This window comes from Triplophysa rosa, linkage group LG2 (genome assembly GCF_024868665.1).
Source record: "Triplophysa rosa linkage group LG2, Trosa_1v2, whole genome shotgun sequence".
NCBI classification, from domain to species: domain Eukaryota; kingdom Metazoa; phylum Chordata; class Actinopteri; order Cypriniformes; family Nemacheilidae; genus Triplophysa; species Triplophysa rosa.
In genome coordinates, this window is record NC_079891.1 from 29484904 (window position 1) to 29505307 (window position 20404).

Genomic DNA, 20404 nt, shown 5'->3' on the forward strand with positions numbered 1-20404 from the left:
AAGATTTATGCCGTGTGCTTCTCTGATGTCATATACGTTCAGTCTGGGTGACAGCCGTCGAAAAGGTCACTCATAAGGTCCCTCATTAGTCTAGGCAGCAGAATAAACCAATAGGGGCAAAGAGAGGGAAAGAATGACCTCCCTACTACAAGTGATTGGGTTAAAACAATATAAAAATCAAAACAACTCAAAATGAAGTCTGAAATAGGATTGTGACATATGTTTGCCAATTATCTAGCCCTATTTGTCGAAACACAATCCTAAAACATCTGGGAAGTTACACTGACAGTTACAGTTAAATGAAAGATGACACTTCTGAATAACAATATGAAAAGAGGGCTTACGTCTTATTTTTTTCAAAAGAGGTGCATAATACTAATAGAAGAGCCTATTCTTTATCACTTTTTTCCAGATATATGCACACAGCAAGTGTGTATCCTAGATTTTAATTTTCTAGATTTTAATTTTATTAGTCTTGACATTAAGTGGTATTATATATTTTTAAACTACACATACATGTATATTTTTTGTAGTCTGGTCATTAACATGAGTTCATAAATACTGCATGTAAAATACTTATATGATAATTGAAAAAATGCCTATTAACCTACAGATGAAATGTTATTGCTGTAACTGCTTAAAATGACCCAAGATCTGCAGTCTTCTGACGAGTCAGTGGCTGTGGGTGGAAAACATGAGCTTTAGGACCCAGTGTTCCTCTCCTGGGAGCGTCTTTTTGTCCGTTGCAAGTGCTCATAGATTGTGACCATTGTGACTTTGCGATTTACCATCTGTAGTGTCCCATGTGGTTCAAGTCAATTAACGTCACCGGCCAGCTCACTTCCCACTGGTTTAAAACCTTCTTCATTTCAACAGTTTTTCTGAAGTTATGTTAGAAGGTGGAAATTGTCAAAGAGCTAAGGAATTGCCTTTTTGTTATACAAGCAATAATTTTTATTATAATAATAATTAAGAATGTATTTTAATAATTTCGTACATTAAATTCACATGTTCTTCCAATGTTTCCGATGTTTTTTTTAAACAAAACCCAAAATTATAAGCAGCTTGTATCACGTAACGTTACTTGTCATTTGAATGTTACATTATTGTAATGTTTGTCCAAATACTACTTACTGTAAACAGAAATAAAATCACTTTGTGTTGGTTGTTAATAATATAATCTAGCCGTTAAGTTACGTTTCATTTCACAGGTTAGTCTTTTATTATGGGAATGAGTGGTCCTGTCATGATGTCACCTGCAGCGCGCGCCACTTAGCGCCTCTTTCCCGCTGCAGTTATCAAAACGACGCGGTTTCAAAGGCGGTTAAATCACAAGCAGAATTGATCTACTGCACACATTACCGCAGAATATCACACAGAACCGCAGGACGAGGATGTCTTTAGCTAGAAGTATACAAAAATGGGCCTAGATGTCGATAGGCGAAACATAATATCAGGAACTGTAACGTTATAATGTTGTCAATAGCTACGAGGTGATCTGGAAATGCAGGTCTCGGTATTTTCTTCGTGTTTGCTTTGACCGTTTATAGGATTTTATAGGCTTGAAAAGATGCGTTCAACATAAACTGAGGAGGAATTCTGCTAGACTCGTTTTTTAGTTTTGGAGAAGACTACAAAGACACGTTGGTTTTCAAGGACATATGACAAAGTGCACCTGTGGACTAACCTGTGAACTTGAACGTGCTACGGATGAAAACAGCAACGGAAACCGCAGAGCTTTTGAAAGCCTTTATTTTACTTTATATAAAATAACAACTGCAAACTTCCAGCATACCGAGATGCCCTGACAGATAGTGTGCGTGATTTCGGTGGCAACAGCTGTCAGAGCGCAATACCCCCTCCCATCTCACTGCTCGCGCTGCTTGTGCGTAGTGCGCATGACAGACGAGAGCGAGCCGTACCGGAGAGGGAAATTTAAAAACGTTTTTTTTCTTTCGGGAGAACAAGTGCCCGAACCAACAGTAGACATTTTTCCTCCGCCTCATAACCCAAGATTGCCCGCACCCTAGAGCAACTTCAACACAAACAGGTAAGTTAGAGTTTATGTCAGTTTATGATTTATTTTAGATTTCAGAGACGGATAAAGAGTCTGCGCACCTGTTTCTGACTGACGTTATAACGTCTGCACATCGATGTCTGGCAAAACATGATGATGATGTCGAGATTTAATAATTACAGAGACTTAATAAAGTTGTTTATGTATAGTAGCTGATGAATTGTGTTGTCTATATACGTGTATAGTTTTCTGTTAATATCAAAATTGATTAGATGTTACTCATATGTAAATATTAAGACGCGCGTGCAGACTGACAGGTACGGCGACCAATTAAGTTACATCCCGTGATCGTAGTCAAATCTTTCCTGCATTCTGGATAATTTTGTCAAACTTATTTTTTCTTTTTTATGTGTTTTTTGTTTCTTTTCTATCGTTTTGAAATTTTTGTTGGTCAATATACTGTCATCATGTCATGCATATTTGTAAAAAAAAAAAAACATTAAACAATAGTGTGAATTCAGGTAAATTGGGACACTTTTGACAGTCATCAAAACTCTTAATTGATTTCTTAACATTTAATTCAAGACATCGCATTTGTCCTTAACAAAACGTTTCTGTTATTTGAGTCCTATGCTCAGTATTGAATTGTAATCTCATTTGTATTGTCGTTGCTTTTGGGTCATTTTAATTTTGCCTGCCAGAAGATGATAGAAAGTGGAATTACAACCAGGATGTCAGGAATCCATGAAAACCCTGGACAAAGTCACCACACCTCTGCACAAGAATACAGGTAGGGGGTTTACGCCTTTGATGCCCGATTCCCATTGCTTTGAAATGCTGTTATTGTATCAGATCACACAATAAAAAGATAATTTCAAGAAGAAGAGGGGTGCTGCTAATCTTAATAAAATCCCCACCTTCCCTATTCTGTAAAATGAAGGTGTGTTTAGAGAGGCAAGGAATTGGGGTTTGTGAAAACAGAAAGGAGCGAGAGAATACATCATCTTTGCTCTGAATGGATCTGTCAGAAAGCATCAGCTCTGTTTACACGCCCGCTGTCGGCACACGGAGGGATTGAGAACCTTGGCGGGGGCCTCCACGGGTCACCAAGGAGAAGTGGCTCCCAATTAGAATGTAAACGAGGGCGACCTGAGCTGTGATAAACCGTGACTGTGTGTGCCCGCCTCCCCCTTTCTGTGGGACACGTAATGGTTTGCATCAGTGAGCAAATAAAATCATTTTTTCTTCCACTTGTATAACTGCCTCCTAATGACCGTAAAAAATGGTACAATACACAGCTGGGTTTACAATTAGACTTTCTGAAATGCTAATAAGTACAAGGATGTAGGCCCCCTTCCTTGATGATCCTAAATTTGAGATTTATGTGGCATGTTATGAATTCTTTACAAAATATAGCCCCCTCACCTCCCAATTATTCAAGCGTTTTTAAATCATTATTATGATAAACACTAGTATCGTCGTTGCTTCATGATAGTTTTCCTTCATTATGCATGTCAATAGAACATAAGTAAATCTCAGAACCGCAGTGAAAGACAAAGTTCTCTCAAACTATACACAGACTCCTAAAGACTTAAACACATATGTATGGAAGGAAGGATTTAAAGACTTAAGATGTTTATGTAAATATAAGCACTATGTCAGTTCTGAATTTACATTGCAGCCATTGTTTGGCAATGTAACAAGTGGATGTCCCGGGTAACATTAGTTGTAGGCTATTGTTGTGCCAAAAATCAGTTTTAGGTCATCTGTTGGACATCTCTGGACTTGTGTGGGGGATTTTATTCACATATCTTCAGTTTTCGAAACTGCTAAAACCTTTATAAATGTTCAGCGTTAAAGCCATTGCACATTGAGTCCGAAATTTGCGTCTGAAATTTCTGCACGTTAAAAAAAAAAAAGACCTCACGTTGTGTCAATCGCATTTACACACTGCCTCCGATATTTTCGGCCGTCATAAAAAGATTCGGACTGGGTTCGATTTTCTGCGTTTTTCGCATCCGTAGCAAGCATTTTGAGAGGTGTTTTGACAATCCAGAGACACCGTACAAACGAGCGCCAAATACTAAAAAACGCATATGGAAATTTCGGACTGTATGTGCAAAGACCTTTAGAGAGGGTTTATCATTTATTGTGGGGATTGCTAATTTTGAAGCATTTGATAGGACATTTTTATAATACACTCGATATGGCTAAAGGATCTGTTAAAATATAATAAAAAAGTGACAATAAAACAAAAACATATGTTCTTTAGACACATTAAATTATAGTGATAATGTTTTTGTGTTTATTTACAGGTTTGTAAATGGTCATAATTTGATTAGATAGATGTCTTTGAAAATAAAAATTTAATTATAACTTCTGTTAGTGTGAGTAACGTGCACTGTACGTCACTTAAGTGTTTTCTAAATGGATAAATGGAAAACTAAAAGGCTAGGTATATATAGACAGTTCTGGTTCATTTCTTTAAATGATACACAGAACAAAAGGACTTTACACTCACAAAAAAAGAGGCAAAACTCATAAAGCCAAGTGTTAACTGTCCTTGCAAGTTTCCTCTTTCATGTCTTTGTATTGTTGAGGGGTGTTAGGAAGATATTTCAAAGTGCGGTCGTGATGGTTTAGTGCTGTCGGTGTTGTCATGTTCACTGTCTAAGGTTTCATATTGGAGAGGATGTGTGTGTGTGTTGAGTAATTATTCGGAAGCTCTGAACCAGAGTAACTAGAGTGCAAGGCCACGTCCCTAAGTTCTTCCTTCAATGCTGTAATTTATTCAGGTGGCAGACTGTGTGTGCGATGTGGCTTGACCTCCAACTCCTTCAACTACCCCCTCCCATCTACCCCCCTAGGTACTGTCTGATGCCTCCAGGCGGGGGGGAGGGGGCAAAAGGGGACAAGGGTTGGGTGGAAAGGGACAGGGAAACAGATGGCATCCTATTTTTCTCTGTTGTGTGAGGCCTGTCATTCCAGTAGATTAATGCAAGGGGTTGGTTAAAAAAAAACCGGTAAAGACAATCAAGGAAGGGTCTGGGGGGAAACAATAGAGCCACGTGCCGCTCAACAGATTTGTCGTTTGGGACACAATAGGTGATCATTTTTCAATAGGGCTGGACCAACTGTTGCAGGCAACGTGTGCCACATACCCATGTTTCAAATGATCTCATGCGTTGTTTACATATGATTCAGCCAATGACAGCGAAGAAGGCAGCGGTCACCTGACCACTGTTAGAGGTTGGTTTAATGGAGAGGGGGGCAACTGAAGTGTCCAGACACACAAAATAACTGAAAAGTGAGGGTTGTCATAGCGACCCCAATTATTGGACTGAATAGTGAGTGTGCAGGGAAGTCTGGAGAGAATTCAAGAGGGTTTTTCTCCCCACTTGATGCTTAGTCCGAATGAAGAATTGGCCGAGTAAATAACTCTCGCTACGCTGGTTTAGATCTCAGGGTGAGAGTATTTTTTATTTCTATTCCCAAACAGCAGATTGAAAAAACGATGTGCATTTACTGAAAAGATAAGATTTTTTAGGATGTAGGTGAAAAATATTGCTATTCAAATTATTTCTTTGAAATAAAAAAGAACATTGGAAACACGAAGAAAGAATTTAGTAGAATTAAAATATGCTGTTTTTGTGCACCCTCATGATGCAGTTGCTTCATTTGTTCATGTTTTGTTTTTGCAGACTCCTGACTACTGACCCCTCACAGCTTAAAAACGAGCTTCCTGGTGATCTTCAGTCCCTGTCCTGGCTCACGTCTGTGGACGTCCCCCGGCTGCAGCAGATCGGGAGCAGACGACCTGAATTCAGCAGCTCTGCTCAGAACAGCCTGCTGGACCAGCAGACAGGTCAGAAGCTTTACACACAAATTGGGTTAATTCACACAAATAGGAAATTGATTCATTATGAAATTAAATGGCCATTTTTTCTGAATTCACTGTACCTTTGATAGTCAAGACAGATGATGGTTGACAATAAGCCATATGAAGAACAGGGGAATGGGATTGAGAAACAAACCACAATTAAATTATTTTGTTTCTTCATTTATTTGTTTGCTCATTTATTCATCAGCATTAATTACATTTTTATCTGATTTTTTATAAAGCCAAGAATTATTAAGAGTATTAGAGTAAACATAAAAAACACACACAGTTTGAAGAAACCGCTGAATTCTGACAATTTTCAGCTCAGTTGAATAGCATGACAGCAGCAGGTGGAGCAGGATCTGCGATTCATCTACAAAGTGAGATGCAGCACAGTCCTCTAGCCATCAACAGCGTAAGTGACTTTTCTGACATTACGAAGACATACATCATAATGCGTAATAACACATACTGTGCTGAATATATGCTGTAGCTAAAAAGCACTTTGACTTGTACAGATGCCCCAGTTTTCACCCGGGTTTCCGTGTGCTGCCTCAGTGTACCAGACCACCCCTCATCAACAAGTGCACACTTTCACTCAGGCGAACCAACAGGTTAGTTCAATATTTAGGAGGATTTGTAAGGAGCAGTTGTAATTAAAGCCATGGCCCTTCATAAGAAAACTCGTTATGTTTTATATTTTTTAGTGTTCTCCCGGTGGACTTTACGGCAACTTCAACAGCCAGAGTTTGTACCCTCAAGCGCGGATGAACGCTCACAACCAAGACCTGCAACCCAAGACTTTTCCCAAACCCATTTACTCCTACAGGTGAATTAAGCTTTACTGATACTGAGAAATCATTAATTATCCATTCTTTTAGAATTTAAAGAAAAAAATTACATTTTTGCATATTACATCTCAAAACTATGTTTGATGTGATTCATTTTCAGCTGTCTGATCGCCATGGCTTTGAAGAACAGCAAAACAGGCAGTCTTCCTGTTAGTGAGATCTACAGCTTCATGAAAGAGCACTTTCCTTATTTCAAGGTAAGGGATTTCGGTGTAAAAGCAAACCGAAGATTACACGAATTACGTCAACTAAGGTTGGCATGCTTTAACAGCCAATAAATGTTATCAAATGTTCAAATGTTATGTTACTGCCTTTCTCAGACGGCACCTGATGGATGGAAGAACTCGGTACGTCACAACCTGTCCTTGAATAAGTGCTTTGAGAAGGTGGAGAACAAGATGAGTGGTTCCTCCAGAAAGGGTTGCCTCTGGGCACTCAACCCTGCAAAGATTGACAAAATGGAAGAAGAGATGCAGAAATGGAAACGCAAAGATCTCCCAGCCATCCGCCGCAGCATGGCCAACCCAGGTCTGTAATTCCTGACTATATGTATTAAACTGTAACAGTCCACTCTTGTGTTACCCTTTAATACCTTTGACCTCTTCTTTCAACAGATGAACTAGACAAACTCATTACAGACAGACCAGAGAGCTGCAGACAAAAGTCTGCTGATACTTGCATGACTCGCTTGCCCAGCTGCCCTCCGGGCCCAACTCTTCCAGTACCAGCTCATCTACAGCCCCAGCCCATGGTCACACTGTCTCTGCAGTGCCTACCCATGCAACATCACCTTCAGCTTCAGCTCCAAAGTCAGTCCCGCCTTGCTCCCGCCTCCCCAGCCCCTGCTCAAACCCCCCCTCTCCTTACAGTCCCTGACCTGATGAACAGCTCCCTGCCCCAGCATCATACTAAGCAGCTCAGCGACTTCTACACCATTCACACAGATGCTAATTCAGAGGTGGACGCCCTGGACCCCAGTATTATGGACTTTTCCTGGCAAGGTTGGTGTTCATCTTTTAACAGTCACATTCAAAGCCGTTGTTAAATGACTAAATATTGTTATATTAAAATGAAGAAGTTTCTACAAAAAAAGGTTAGGTCTAAAACTGCCCTCTGTTGTTTACAGGAAACCTGTGGGAGGATATGAAGGATGATAGCTTTAACCTGGAGGCATTAGGTACAATCAGTAACTCGCCCCTACGCCTGTCTGACTGTGACCTGGAAACTGGCCATTCTACACCCGTGTCCAATGCAGGAGGACTGTCCTATCCAGACCTGCAGGTGGCAGGCCTCTATTCCGCATACTCAGCTATGGATGCCCTCTCAAACCAGTACATGAACACACAAGGGGCAACAAAGCCTATTGTTTTGCTTTAATCTCACCCACAACAAATTAATTAAAGCCAAGATTTACTCCGAACCTGTAAAGTTTTGGCTGTAGCTTGTGTGGTGTGTCAAAGACTCCAAAAAATTAACTGCAAGGCAAACGTCTTTCAAGGCAGCCAAAACAGACCATTTTGCCAGAAGATTCTTGCCATGAAATTTCTGCAGAGAAATGAAATTGCAAACTGAAACATATCAATGAGCGACTGTGTTCGGAGGCAAACTGTGCAGCTAACAGCATTGTTTATACACATGAATTACTCTCATTTAAAGACCAAATGAGGAATTATGTTTTTGTACAATTTATATGATTTACAAAGTTAAAGAAAAATACAGCCCAGTTCAGATTGCTGTACTGGCATCTTGGCCAAACATCATCATTAGTAATAAAAGTGTTACTCCACCTTTTGAATCTAATGCAAATAGTGAGTCACTAAATAAAAAAATAAGGGAAACCATGAATTTTGGTTTGTTACCATCTGTACCATAAAAGAAACTTGTTCTCTTCTGATTTTGTCCTTTTAACTGTTAGCTTTGTAATTGTAGCCGTGTGTCTTTTGGTGTACTGTGATAGACACCATATCTGCTCTTTGGTTTTTGTGTTTATTTATATTTATGAAAAGAGCTGAAATGGTGACATGAATCATTGTTTATTGTACATATCTGAATATTTGAAATGACTGCAAGCAATAAAATCTCACAACACTGAAAAAGAAATATGTTTCATTCAGCTCAAATAAAATGACCTCATCATCACTTTAGGTCTGCTATGTGATAGTATACTTCAACTACACCATTCCTTTCTTAAAGAGTACATAACTAGGGATTTTTAAGGTCCTACTGTGGTTTATGGAGTGTCCAACAACAAGTTTATGTACATAGAAGGTGTAAAAACAATTATTTCTTAATGATAGGCAGTTATTCTTACCTTACTTCTTGACTGACTCTCAAATGATTCGTTCCGCGATTCACCTTTCTAATCCCCTCCTTCCCGCTAGTCTAGTCTGATGTGATTGGTCGGATGGTCTAGTATGCTGTGATTGGTCTACCGCGAATGAGGCTCACGAGCTACAGTGTTTGGGGGAGAAGAGTGAAGTTTCCGCGGGCAGTCGAAGCAAAACGTAGGCGGGGACTATATGTAGTGACGTAAATCCGCAGCGGTTCGCGAATCGGACTCGGGATGACTCGTTTGCGTGATTCAGAGTCGACTCCCTTTTTTCCAAGCCAATAACTTTGTTATTCATTCACCTTCAGATTTACAACTTGGCAGACTGCTTACTTTCAAACACGGCAACATTACACACTGCATGAAATGTAATATTCACGATCTCATGTTATGTACTCTTTAAATTAAGTGCCACCCTGCAAACACAATGTGGTTGGTAACATTTTAGTTAAAAGAACAGTTCACTCAAAAATAAAAATTATGTCATCATTTACTCACCCTAGAGTTGTTCCAAATCTGTATAAACGTCTTTGTTTTGATGAACACAAAGATATTTGGAAGAATGCTTGTAACCAAACAGTTCTTGGCCACCATTGACTACCATCATAGAAAAAATTGCTTTATCAATTTCTTTGTCTTGTTGAACACAAAAGAAGATATTATGAAGAATGTAGGAAGCAAACTGGAGCAGTTTTGACTAATTTGTAATTCTTCTACTATGGTAGTCAATGGTGGCCAAGAACTGTTTGGTTACAAGCATTCTTCCAAATAGTTTTATCTGTGTTCATCAGAACAAAGAATTTTATACAGATTTGGAACAGCTTGAGGGTGAGTAAATGAAGACAGAACTTTTATTTTTGGGTGAACTGTCCCTTTAACAATAGCAAGAAAACCGTTGAGAAATGAAACTGTGTATTCAGTAAAACAGTACATAAACTATATTTACCAGTGGGTAGAAATAGGAATCAACCTTAGTATATTTTTAAAGTGAATTATGAAATGGAAAAAAAACTCAATTTAGATGAAAACACGATTTAAGTATGCAAAGCTTTATATTTCATTTAAAACCATCCTGATACACAGCCAACAAAAAAGGCACTTTGACCCAGCTTAGTTTCTGGTCTCATAAGAACACACATCTATTAAAAGGCACTGACAAAGACTTCTTTAGACAATGTACAGTACAGTACCAGAGCTTTATTCTTATATCAACTCACAGAACCAGCACGGCTGCATTCATATGAACTGAAATACTTCCAGCAGTCAAGTGAAATGTGTACTCGTTTTAAGAATGTAAATATACAAACACTCCTATCAGAAACATACAGTGGCACTACTACATCACGCTTAACGAATACATGACCAATTCATAAAGCATTATAAAATTAGATGTTTGTTCATTTCTATGTTTTAAAAAATTACATTATTAAGAATTACTGACATTTACACAAATGCAAACAATCCTATTTGAAAAGGCACAGTGATTCTATTTAGGTATAATACTGTTACTTTACTCTAATAATAGAGATTTAACAATCAGTTTGTTTTGCTCAATTATGTCAGATATTCCTGAGAAACATCACGCAATGTGTAGCCTACTATATATTGGTGATTCATTCAGTCTGATTGATTTTACATTCATTTGTCAGCTATTTTCATATTAATGACACAAAGATGAGCCACAGGTAAATACTATACTGGATCTACTGGCAGTAAGCATGTATGTGCAAGATGTGCAAGACAATATTACTGTGCTCATGTGGAAAACGTGTATCCTAAGGTGGCCACTGTAAGTCACAAACATCAATTGTGCACTGTGATAAGTGAAGTACATTAGATGATCTCTGAACACCTGAAGTTGTGCGTTTGAGGCTACTGCCCAATGCCCTGATCCAAGACACAGTCCAAAACTCTCCCTTTTTTATCTCTAGTTTTTATGGTTTTTACTTTTCTTATTTAAAATATTAAAATGTGTTAAACTAAACTCAGTCCTGTCTCTGTGTAGTGTAAGGAAATGTTTCCCTTTTCAAGTTTTTGTTAAGTATGGATGAGATCAGCTGGTAGTGGAGTTGTCCATGGTGGTCAGCAGGTGGCAGATTTGGGCTCTCTGTGAAGGAGTGATGTTCTGTGCCATGTGGATGATGCAGTCCATAGTCACCTCTGGGTTGGCCTGAACTAAGCTAAACATATAATGTGGTATGTCAGACAAAACGTTTTTATGAATACTCGAGTGTCCCGTTTTAAAAGATGCCAGCTTATCTGTTCACCCAATTTAATGGGCATGGTGTCTGTGCTAAATGTATCATTTATACATGCTGCTAATACGGATATGCTAACATGGCTCATTGTAACCAATAATCTTATCCAAATGGAAACAAATTACCTGCGGATGTGTTTGAGAGCGTAGTCCCTCTTCAAGTACTTAATGTTCTCTCTAATGACAGAATGTGTTCCTTCCTCCTGCGAGAGATGATTTTCCAGCCACTCTATCACCACTTTGTTATTGTCCCACAGGTATGCCTGAGAAATCACACAAGCAAACAATTACCGACACGGGATCAATATACTTGCAGCTGGCTGGGGTTAGCTTAAAGTGATCGTTCACCCGAAAAATCTTTAATCATTTATTCACCCTCATGTCATTCCAAACCTCGTTGACTTTCTTTCTTCTGGAGAACACAAAAGAAGATATTTTGAAGAACGTTATTAACAAAAAAATCACTGAGCCTCATTGACTTCTATTGTTTGGACACAAAACCAAACATTTCTCAAACTATCTTCTTTTGTGTTCCACTGAAGAAAGAGTCATATACAGGTTTACACCCCTATGAGGGGAAGTAAATGAGCATAACATCTTACTTTAACAGTGCCTTCTGTTTCCAAGAACCAGCGGCGCAGCATTGACTGAATGTGCCCGTTGCTCTGGTCTTTATTGGCCTGCAGGATCTCCCCCTTAACCACCTCCTCCAACAGCAGACGCCGCAAACGCCAGTAAAAGAATGACCTCGCATTCTTCCAGTTCACGATGTCCTGAAAACATATGATTGAATGACTACCAAACCATAAACATGTTTTAAAACTGTTGTTTCTAGCATGTGCTTTTACATGATTCACCGCGATGACCAATTTCACAGCTCATTTTATAGAGGGGTGACACTGTGCAGACAGTGACATACTAAATATTTGTTTTTGTTTGTACCGTGATGACACCCTTTTCTTGCATTCTCCCTGGTGTGTCATGGAGGTCCACAAATTGAACTGCCACCTGGTGGTAGATGGGAAGAAGGAACTCCTCTCGGGCCTTCAGTTTGGCCTCCAAGTCTTTACGCCCTTGGGCTGACAACTCTGGCTTACCTATAACAGCAGCAAGTGCATCAGCCAGTCAGCAAGTATAGTTTCTTAAGGATAGTTTGTAGTAAATGTAATAAATACTTTATTAAATTATTTAAATGAATTATTTCATAATTAAATACATTTGGGGGAAGAAAAATTGTGGAAAAAATTCCACTCTGTCCCATGGAAGTGGGAAAGTCATATGCAGTTGGAATGAGGGTAAAAAAGTTCGTTATACGTTGGCAAACTACCCCTAAAGTTCTTACAGGACAGATATTTGTGGGGGTTTTTGAGATTGCAAAATTTACCAATCTGCTCGGCTAGGCTGGAATACACGGCATCAATCCTTCGCATGCTCTTCAGCAGATCTTTCTTTCTGAATTTAATCTCCACAGTGCCTTCAGCCTCCAGAACTCCCCCTCTTGAGAGGAGAATAAAGATCAAATAAGAAAGCTGGTGAGGGATAAATTGTAGAATCGAACAGTAGCGTGTAGATACCTGCTCTCTCTGTCCGCGTAAAGCTCCATGTGTTGCAGGTTGATAGTGGGATCGATCACGACCCATGATCCTCCTCTCAGCTCAGCGTGGGGAGGGATGTACACCAGAACAGGCTGACTGAACTCTAGCAGCGCATCCACGATATAAGCACCAAACTTCAGTACCTGGTCATACATGTCTGACATACAAAGAAACACTTCTTAAAGAACCTTAAAGAAGATAAATTACGTCGATGGTAATGAATCTATTAAGATAAAAACAGCAACGTACCCTTCATTCCTCCAGAGAAGCCTCTCCAGTTAGCAAACACCATTAGTGGAAGTTTCTCCCTGTTGAAATCCTCAATAACCTGAGCAGTTTTATATGCCGATTCTGGAAACCACACCTGACCAGCCTGCTGCACCAGCTAATAGAGAAAAATATTTTTGATTTTGAATCCAAAGGATCTTTAGGCTTCAAAGGTATAGACAAACCTACCTTTGCCTCTGAATCCAAGTTAGCCGGATCTGCGGGAATCGCAACTTCAACGGTACGGGTCTCCACGGCGATGACCCCAAGAGGAATCCCACCAAGCCTGTGGGAGAATAAAGGTGTCTTAAGTGTCCCTCTCTTCAAAATGACATATCTGCACAGCACTGGTTTAGGATTTGATTTGAAGCAATGAACCAAACATCTTCACGCAGTGTTTGCTTAACTCACCTGGCTCGCCCCACGACCACAGTTTGAGCCCAGGTGGCCATCACCTCCATAAAAGAACCGTGATCGAAAAATCCACTCTGCCATGCTCCCTTCACAGCTATCAACACAAACAACACAAGGTCAGGTGAAGAAGCCCGAGCGTGCATTTTCAACTCACGCAGACAGAGTTTATGCATAACTAGTTTCTCACTGGGATGAGGTCGTCCACAAAGGAGCCAGCGGGGGTCGTAAGGGGCTTTGGTGGGAATGAAATCGATCTCTCTTTCTACTGGATCAGTCGAAGGCATTATTGGGACTGGACTTTGATTGTTCTGAATGATAAAAGCAAATATCAGTGCAACCTTGAGGTAATCTGAACGTAAAAGCAAATATTGTTGCTTTTATTCGTGGTGTGAAAATGTTATTATAGCATGTATTTAGAATATAACTGGATAGTTCACCCAAAACTAAAAATGATTTTATTATTTACTCATCCTCATGTCATTCCAAACCTGTATGACTTTCTTTTTTAGCAGAACACAAAAGAAGATATTTTGAAGAATGTTGGTAACTAAACAACCCTGCCCTCCATTGACTTCCATTGTTTTTCTCAAAATATCCTCTTTTGTGTTTTAACAGAAGAAAGAGTCATATACACGTTTTGAACCACATGAGGGCTTTTATTTTTGGTTGAACTATCCCTTTAATGATTAGTCTAAAACATCTATTAAAGCGAACCTTTGGCATATATGACAGCCACTGTAGGATTGTAAGCACCCCTTCGAAATCATCTGGCACGGTGGTGTGTGTCACTCCATTATTGTGCATGATATGCACTCCTCCCAGCTGGTTATTGGAGGTATAAACCTCACGACCCAGCACCTGCAAAATACATCCAAATAAATCAATTCTGAAATCTTACGACTCAAGACCTGTCTATCCACACGAACAAAAGAAATGTAGTACACAAGCACATGCTGCTGTATGAGGTGTAACGTCATGTGTGAAATGGAAAACAGGTTGAAATTCCACACCTTGTTTAATGCTCCTGCCCCGGTCAGGATGATGTGGGAATTTTCCACTTGAATCACTCTCTGTCCGAGACGCAACAGATACGCCCCTATTCCAATAGCACGACATGTCACCTAGAGAAACATATATGGAGTATCTACTGACAGAAATGCAATATTATATGTATGTCTTCAGAGGCGTATACAGACCTTACATAAAGATGCGTTATGTTTTTATTACCTTAGAATGAGCTATTTTATATATTTCTATCTTCATACACCATGGGTCGCCTTACATGGAATTCACCATGTTGTTTCTACAGTAGCCCTAAAAGGACAAACTGCTCTACAGAGCACGTTTCTTAAATACTTTATCTCCTTTGGCAAAGAAGCGAAAATGTAACGACATCCGAGTCCTGTGTCAGACACCGTAGTGCTTCAAAAGGGAGGGGTGAGCGATGTACTGAGCCGTTAGTTGCAATTCGTAACCTCACCGCTCGATGACACTAAATTCCGCAAACTGGACCTTTAAGGCACTGATAACTGTCTGAAAATATCGTATTCAGATTTTAGATCTCACCATGCTGATTGTGATGACCTCCTTATAGGCCTGAGAAGTTTCTCCAGCTATGGTGCCTGAACCCCTCAGATTCTCCACTCCGAGCCCCTCTTCTTTCCCAATGATGTCTGTGATGATGTACCTGAGGTATTCACAAAAGGAGCATTCATTTAAACATATTTGGGCCAAGTTTTTTCCAGTAGACCAGCTTTAATATACATATCTTGTCCATCATTGGCTGACCTTGACTCTCCGTTCTCCTCCACATGGCGACAGTGGACAGAGTTGGACGAGCTGATGCGAGTGTAATCCTGAGGGGTCAGATACAGGTACTTAAAGCCCTGTAGAGGAAAACAATAGAGTCAGACCTAAGCTAGCAAAAGCATACTTAAAGGAACAGTTCACCCAAAAATGAAAATTCTGTCTTTATTTACTTACCATCAAGCTGTTCAAAATCAGTATAAATGTCTTTGTTCTGATGAACACAGTGAAAGATATTTAAAAGAATGCTTGTAACCAAACAGTTCTTGGCCACCTTTGACTATCATAGAAGGAAAAAATTCTTTATAAGTTTCTTTGTTCTGTTGAACACAACAGCAGATATTTTGAGCAATGTAGGAAAGCAAACCTTTCTGGGGCCCTTTTGACTATCATTGTAATTTTTCCTACTATGGTAGCAGTGGCGATCGGCACCTCCTCTTCAGGGGAAGCAGGAATTCAAAATACGTGTTCAGTGCTTCACGTGAACCTGTGTGCATCACGCATCATGTCAAAATACGTGCCTTAACTCTGATTACACATCTAAGCGAGTATCTAGCAAACGCGAGCGTCTCTTTTATTAAAAACCCTTTCGACGCATCTGCAGCAGGCACGTATTTTGACATGACGCGACACACACAACGGGCTAAATACATGTTTTGCCGAGCTTCGCATTACTGCTTCCCCTGAAGAGGAGTCACGCATCGGCCACTGTATGGTAGTCAGTGGTTGCTAAGAACTGTTTGATTACGAGCATTCTTCCAAATATCTTTCTCTGTGTTCATCAGAACAAAGACATTTATACAGATTTGAAACAACTCGAGGCTGAGTAAACGAAGACAGAACTTTTATTTTTGGCTGAACTGTCCCTTTAATATAGTGCAGTTGTTGGATTTCCTCCTAGGAGCACTGGTTCACCTTATAGGGGTCATCGGGGTCAATCCACGCCACCTGAAACATGTGGCGGATCTCCTCCGCCAGACCAATTCGAGCTCCGCTATTGGCTGAAATGTAGATTCGTGGAATGCCTTCCGCTCTAGCCAGCTGAGATGCCTCTAAAAACAGCTGATCCTCCTGCGGTCCAAATGAGCCAATCATATGAGTAATATCGTTACAAATAACAATGATGTCACGGCCCTCTGGGTATTCTGGAGTCTTCATTTTCATCCGGAAAGCCACCATTCCAACCTGTCAAGAGAGGACGAAAACAGCTTACATTCCATTTCATTGGTTTGATGCGGTAACTTTCCTAAATGTCTATAGAAAATCATTGATGGTTCTTCACACCTCATTGTCTCCAGGCAGTCTGTTCATCTGCACGAGTCTGCCTTGAGAATCCAGGACCAGCTCATTACACATCAACACATCTTTTGGGTAACTGTCTCCTGGTCCCCAAAGCTTAAACAAAGCCTAATGGCAAGTCGAACAAATTCATGAACTGCTCTCCAAGTATTATTACAGCATCCGTGCGAGTAAGTTTTAAGTAACTTAAGTCACCTCACCTGTCTGAACATCTCAGGGAAGTCATAGACGTACGTGGTGCCAAGGGTCTGAGCCTGAAAGCGTTTGGCCTGGAGCAGATCTTTAGTGACATACGGCGTGTTGATAAGCATGCCATGCAGTGGACCTTGTTTGTCTCCGTATGACTGAAACATGATCTGCAGAACAGGAATACATGTAAAAAAAAACACAGTAGCTAAAAACTAGGTGTGATTCTTACAATAAAAATACCATCAGGAGGCAGCTAGAATTTATGGTGCCTGAGAGAAAATACGTTTGTCCCCCATGACCAGGTCATACTTCCTAAACCTAGTCAGATAGTCAGTAGTCACATGGTACCTGTCCAGTAGTGGAGTCAGTGACCTCCTTGTTCATGCTGATGTCAAGATAGTATCCGGACTCATTGGTGAGGAAGAGACGGACGGGAATGGCGTCGCCAGTGGTGGTGAGGCGGATGTTGATCTTCAGTTCAGCCTGGAGCACACGCAGCTTCCACAGACGACTGCCGTACCGCATGACCATGGAACGGACAGACTCTTCTATCTTCAGGGTGAGAGAAGAACCCCGTGAGCAGCATGCAGAATATACAGATTTAATACAATCAAGAATCAGATGAATGAGTTTGTGTTTTAGGGGAACTAGCCTTAGAGGGGTCCATGTTAACCGTGGGCACAAAGTTAAGGAAGATGTGGTTGCAGTCAGTACGAGTGGGTGTGTTACTAAAAGCCACCTCCAGCTCATCCATCGCCTCTAACAACAACCTCTCTCCTTCATTCTGCAGGTATTCAAATGATGCCTCCTACAAAGAAAAAAGGTCAAAGAAAATCATCTTTTGTGCGGTGTGGTCTCTAGCAATTTGTTGTGGCCATTGTTTTCCTCGATTTGGATAAAAGCATCTGCTAAACGTAAATGTAAGATCTATCTAAACGTGACATAATGTTTCAAATTGTCTTTCAGGGATGCTGGTTACCTTGGTGATGAGGTCAGAGTGCCGGATGATGGCTCTGATGAAGAAACGATAGTCTGTGACCTCGGCCCCCTCCTCCACACGGGCGGCACCCAGGTACAACTGCATTCTGTGGTTGGCGCAGGGCACGGCCGTCAGGTCGAAATTACGCATGCGGTTGAGCTCAAGCTGGAATGCCAGAGCCGGCTCCAGATTACGATAGATTCTGTCCTCTTGGAACTAGAGAGAACAAAAAAAGGCAGTGTTTCTCTTCCAAAAGTTTAACAAGTTAGAATTTATATTTCAAATATCAAAAGCATCACTCACTTCATCTCTGGCCCTGAAGGTAAAGTACTTCGGGAACTCTCGCTGAGTGGAAAAATGAAACAATTCAATTAATTCAATTCAATTCAATTAAATCTCTGACTTTTTTGGGGGGGGGGTTTTTTTCAAAAGAGCTATACACAATTGTCTATGTTTGCATTCACCTTTTGTGCAATTAAAAATGTGATTCTTCTGATTCCATACTCATGCAGCAGATTTTTCTGAAGGACAAAGAGAACAAAGTTACTGAACAGTACACACAGGTAAAAGTACAGCAGCACTGTGTTTCGATATCTTACTTTAGACTGAGCAAATGTTGTAAACGCTGAAACAAGAGGGTCATCATCTTCAGTGTCAGCTTGTTTGATTGACACATTAATGATGTGTATGGGGTTTTCCTTCATGTTCTGAAACAGAGAGATATGAGACCTAAACTGCAACACATCTAAACCGCAACACATAAAATACGTTTCGTGAATGAATCTTAAAAAGGATTCAAACATAATTCAAAGTAAACATCTTATTTTAGGTTTATTTTCAAATTTATTAGACATTTATCTGTAAATGTTTACAATATAGATGGTTTCATCGGACGCACACACATGGTCCGAAGTTAACCTCCAGTCTGTGTTATAATGTAACAATTTATTTTATATTCAATTTATATTCAAATTAATTTATCAATATTGTATTGTATATTCATCCTATTAAATCAAATTGAAACTACTCAACAGTCATTGATTCTTTATGAAAGTCTACCGGAAGTTAAGTTTGGGCCACATAACGTTTGTTTATGTTATTGCCAATGAAACATCTGTAAAAAAGGAATTTAATGATTTAAATATAAAGAATGAATAGTTGAAATTTTTTTTCTATTTCTCACCTTACAGCTCTCCTCATCAGAGAAGCTGGAAAAAGTCTCTGAAAACAGAGAACTCTCGCACGGTGGATCAGCAAAGCGGAAAATCACTTCATCAAAACACCTACAACACAATTACACCACATGTCAAATCAAATTTTACAATATCAGACCCTCTGGTCCATATTCCCTAAATACGACCCTTCCATTAATGCAAATATATTTTATTATCATAAGAAATAGGGACTCTACCTTTTGAAATGGTCAAAACTATTAAAGGCAACCATTGCTCCCATTCTCTGACATGGGGGCGACAGCGCCCCCTCCAGGAAGAGCTCACTGCCTTGTCGACGCATTGACTCCCCTGAACCGCTTACAGGAACAGAAACTCTGAGAGGAGAGGATAAACACACATGTGTGTGCGTTTGTGAGTGAGACATTAAGCAGACAAACAGAGATAATTATGGGTATCAATTAAGTACACTAAGAGTGCATCAATAATATTGTTGTGCTGACATGAAAAGCACTAGAACTGACAAATATTTCCGCCTTTACAGTCCCTGTCTGAACAAATACAGTCATTCTTAAGTCTGACAGGCAAGCATGAAACGGATTGACAAACATAAATTGTGCTTTTTGCTCTTTGGGAATTATGAATTGATTGTAAGCACATTTTTAGGCCATTATGAGCTTTTAAATGTCTTAAATTAGCTTTGTTAAATTATCTGAGAAATTAAATCCAAATTTCAATGACGTTCCCTTTAAAATGGAACATTCTTACATCATTTACTTATCATCATGTCTTTCCAAACCTGTATGACTTTCTCGCTTCTGCAAAGAATGTTGGTAACCAAACAACACTGGCCCCCTTAGATATCCGTTATATGGACACAAAACCACTGACACATTTCTCAAAATATCTTCTTTTGTGTACCACAGAAGGAAAAATCATAAACAGGTTTTAAACGACACGAGGGTAAATAAATGATGACAGATTTTTTATTTTTGGGTGAACCATTTCTTTAAAGGTTGCATTTCGTCTTTCAATTATTAAATGGATGCATTGGGCATGCACAGCTGCACACATATGCGGTACTGTACACACAGCTGACTGCTTGGCAGCGAGGACTGTACTCTACCTGTTCAAAGTAGGACTGCTCCCTCTGAAATGAGAGCAGGTGAATGTTAGCATGGGTCTGTGATGTCCTGTTTTGGATCTCTTTCTAGCATGATTACGTAAGTACATTATCTTAGTCAACCGTTATCATTAGGCCAAAAGAGCAATGGAAAACAAACCATATGAGAAGTGATTAATAAGCAAACATAATTGTAAAAGAATTATGTTAAAGCACCTCAAGACAT

At 39.8% G+C, this 20404-nt stretch overlaps 2 protein-coding genes across 4 annotated transcripts in view; one reads left to right on the forward strand and one right to left on the reverse strand.

The window, feature by feature from the left end:
• The first annotated feature begins 1956 nt into the window (after positions 1–1956).
• foxn4 (forkhead box N4) lies at positions 1957–9552 on the forward strand. 3 transcript variants are annotated; one of them, XM_057321239.1, is made up of 10 exons: positions 1957–2050; positions 2719–2807; positions 5719–5882; positions 6221–6312; positions 6416–6511; positions 6605–6726; positions 6849–6945; positions 7069–7276; positions 7363–7749; positions 7875–9552. In XM_057321239.1, exons 2-10 carry the CDS (start codon positions 2722–2724, stop codon positions 8123–8125), a joined length of 1503 nt encoding a protein of 500 aa, XP_057177222.1. In that variant the 5' UTR covers positions 1957–2050; positions 2719–2721; the 3' UTR covers positions 8126–9552. The 3 variants fall into 3 exon arrangements, with proteins under 3 accessions (XP_057177222.1, XP_057177231.1, XP_057177238.1); XM_057321248.1 differs by having other exon boundaries at positions 1970–2050; positions 2722–2807; XM_057321255.1 differs by lacking the exons at positions 1957–2050; positions 2719–2807 and adding an exon at positions 5361–5483.
• A 707-nt stretch (positions 9553–10259) lies between these two features.
• acacb (acetyl-CoA carboxylase beta) overlaps positions 10260–20404 on the reverse strand; it is a 35071-nt gene continuing 24926 nt past the window's right edge. Inside the window, 26 exon segments of the mRNA XM_057352496.1 lie at positions 10260–11257; positions 11461–11597; positions 11937–12107; positions 12277–12431; positions 12719–12831; positions 12909–13086; positions 13179–13314; positions 13386–13482; positions 13608–13704; positions 13798–13918; positions 14325–14468; positions 14621–14731; positions 15177–15297; positions 15399–15496; positions 16332–16601; positions 16701–16823; positions 16916–17071; positions 17253–17456; positions 17557–17712; positions 17884–18099; positions 18187–18228; positions 18348–18404; positions 18483–18590; positions 19067–19166; positions 19295–19432; positions 20182–20205. Coding sequence (XP_057208479.1) covers positions 11131–11257; positions 11461–11597; positions 11937–12107; positions 12277–12431; positions 12719–12831; positions 12909–13086; positions 13179–13314; positions 13386–13482; positions 13608–13704; positions 13798–13918; positions 14325–14468; positions 14621–14731; positions 15177–15297; positions 15399–15496; positions 16332–16601; positions 16701–16823; positions 16916–17071; positions 17253–17456; positions 17557–17712; positions 17884–18099; positions 18187–18228; positions 18348–18404; positions 18483–18590; positions 19067–19166; positions 19295–19432; positions 20182–20205 — 3400 coding nt within the window. The 3' untranslated portion in view covers positions 10260–11130.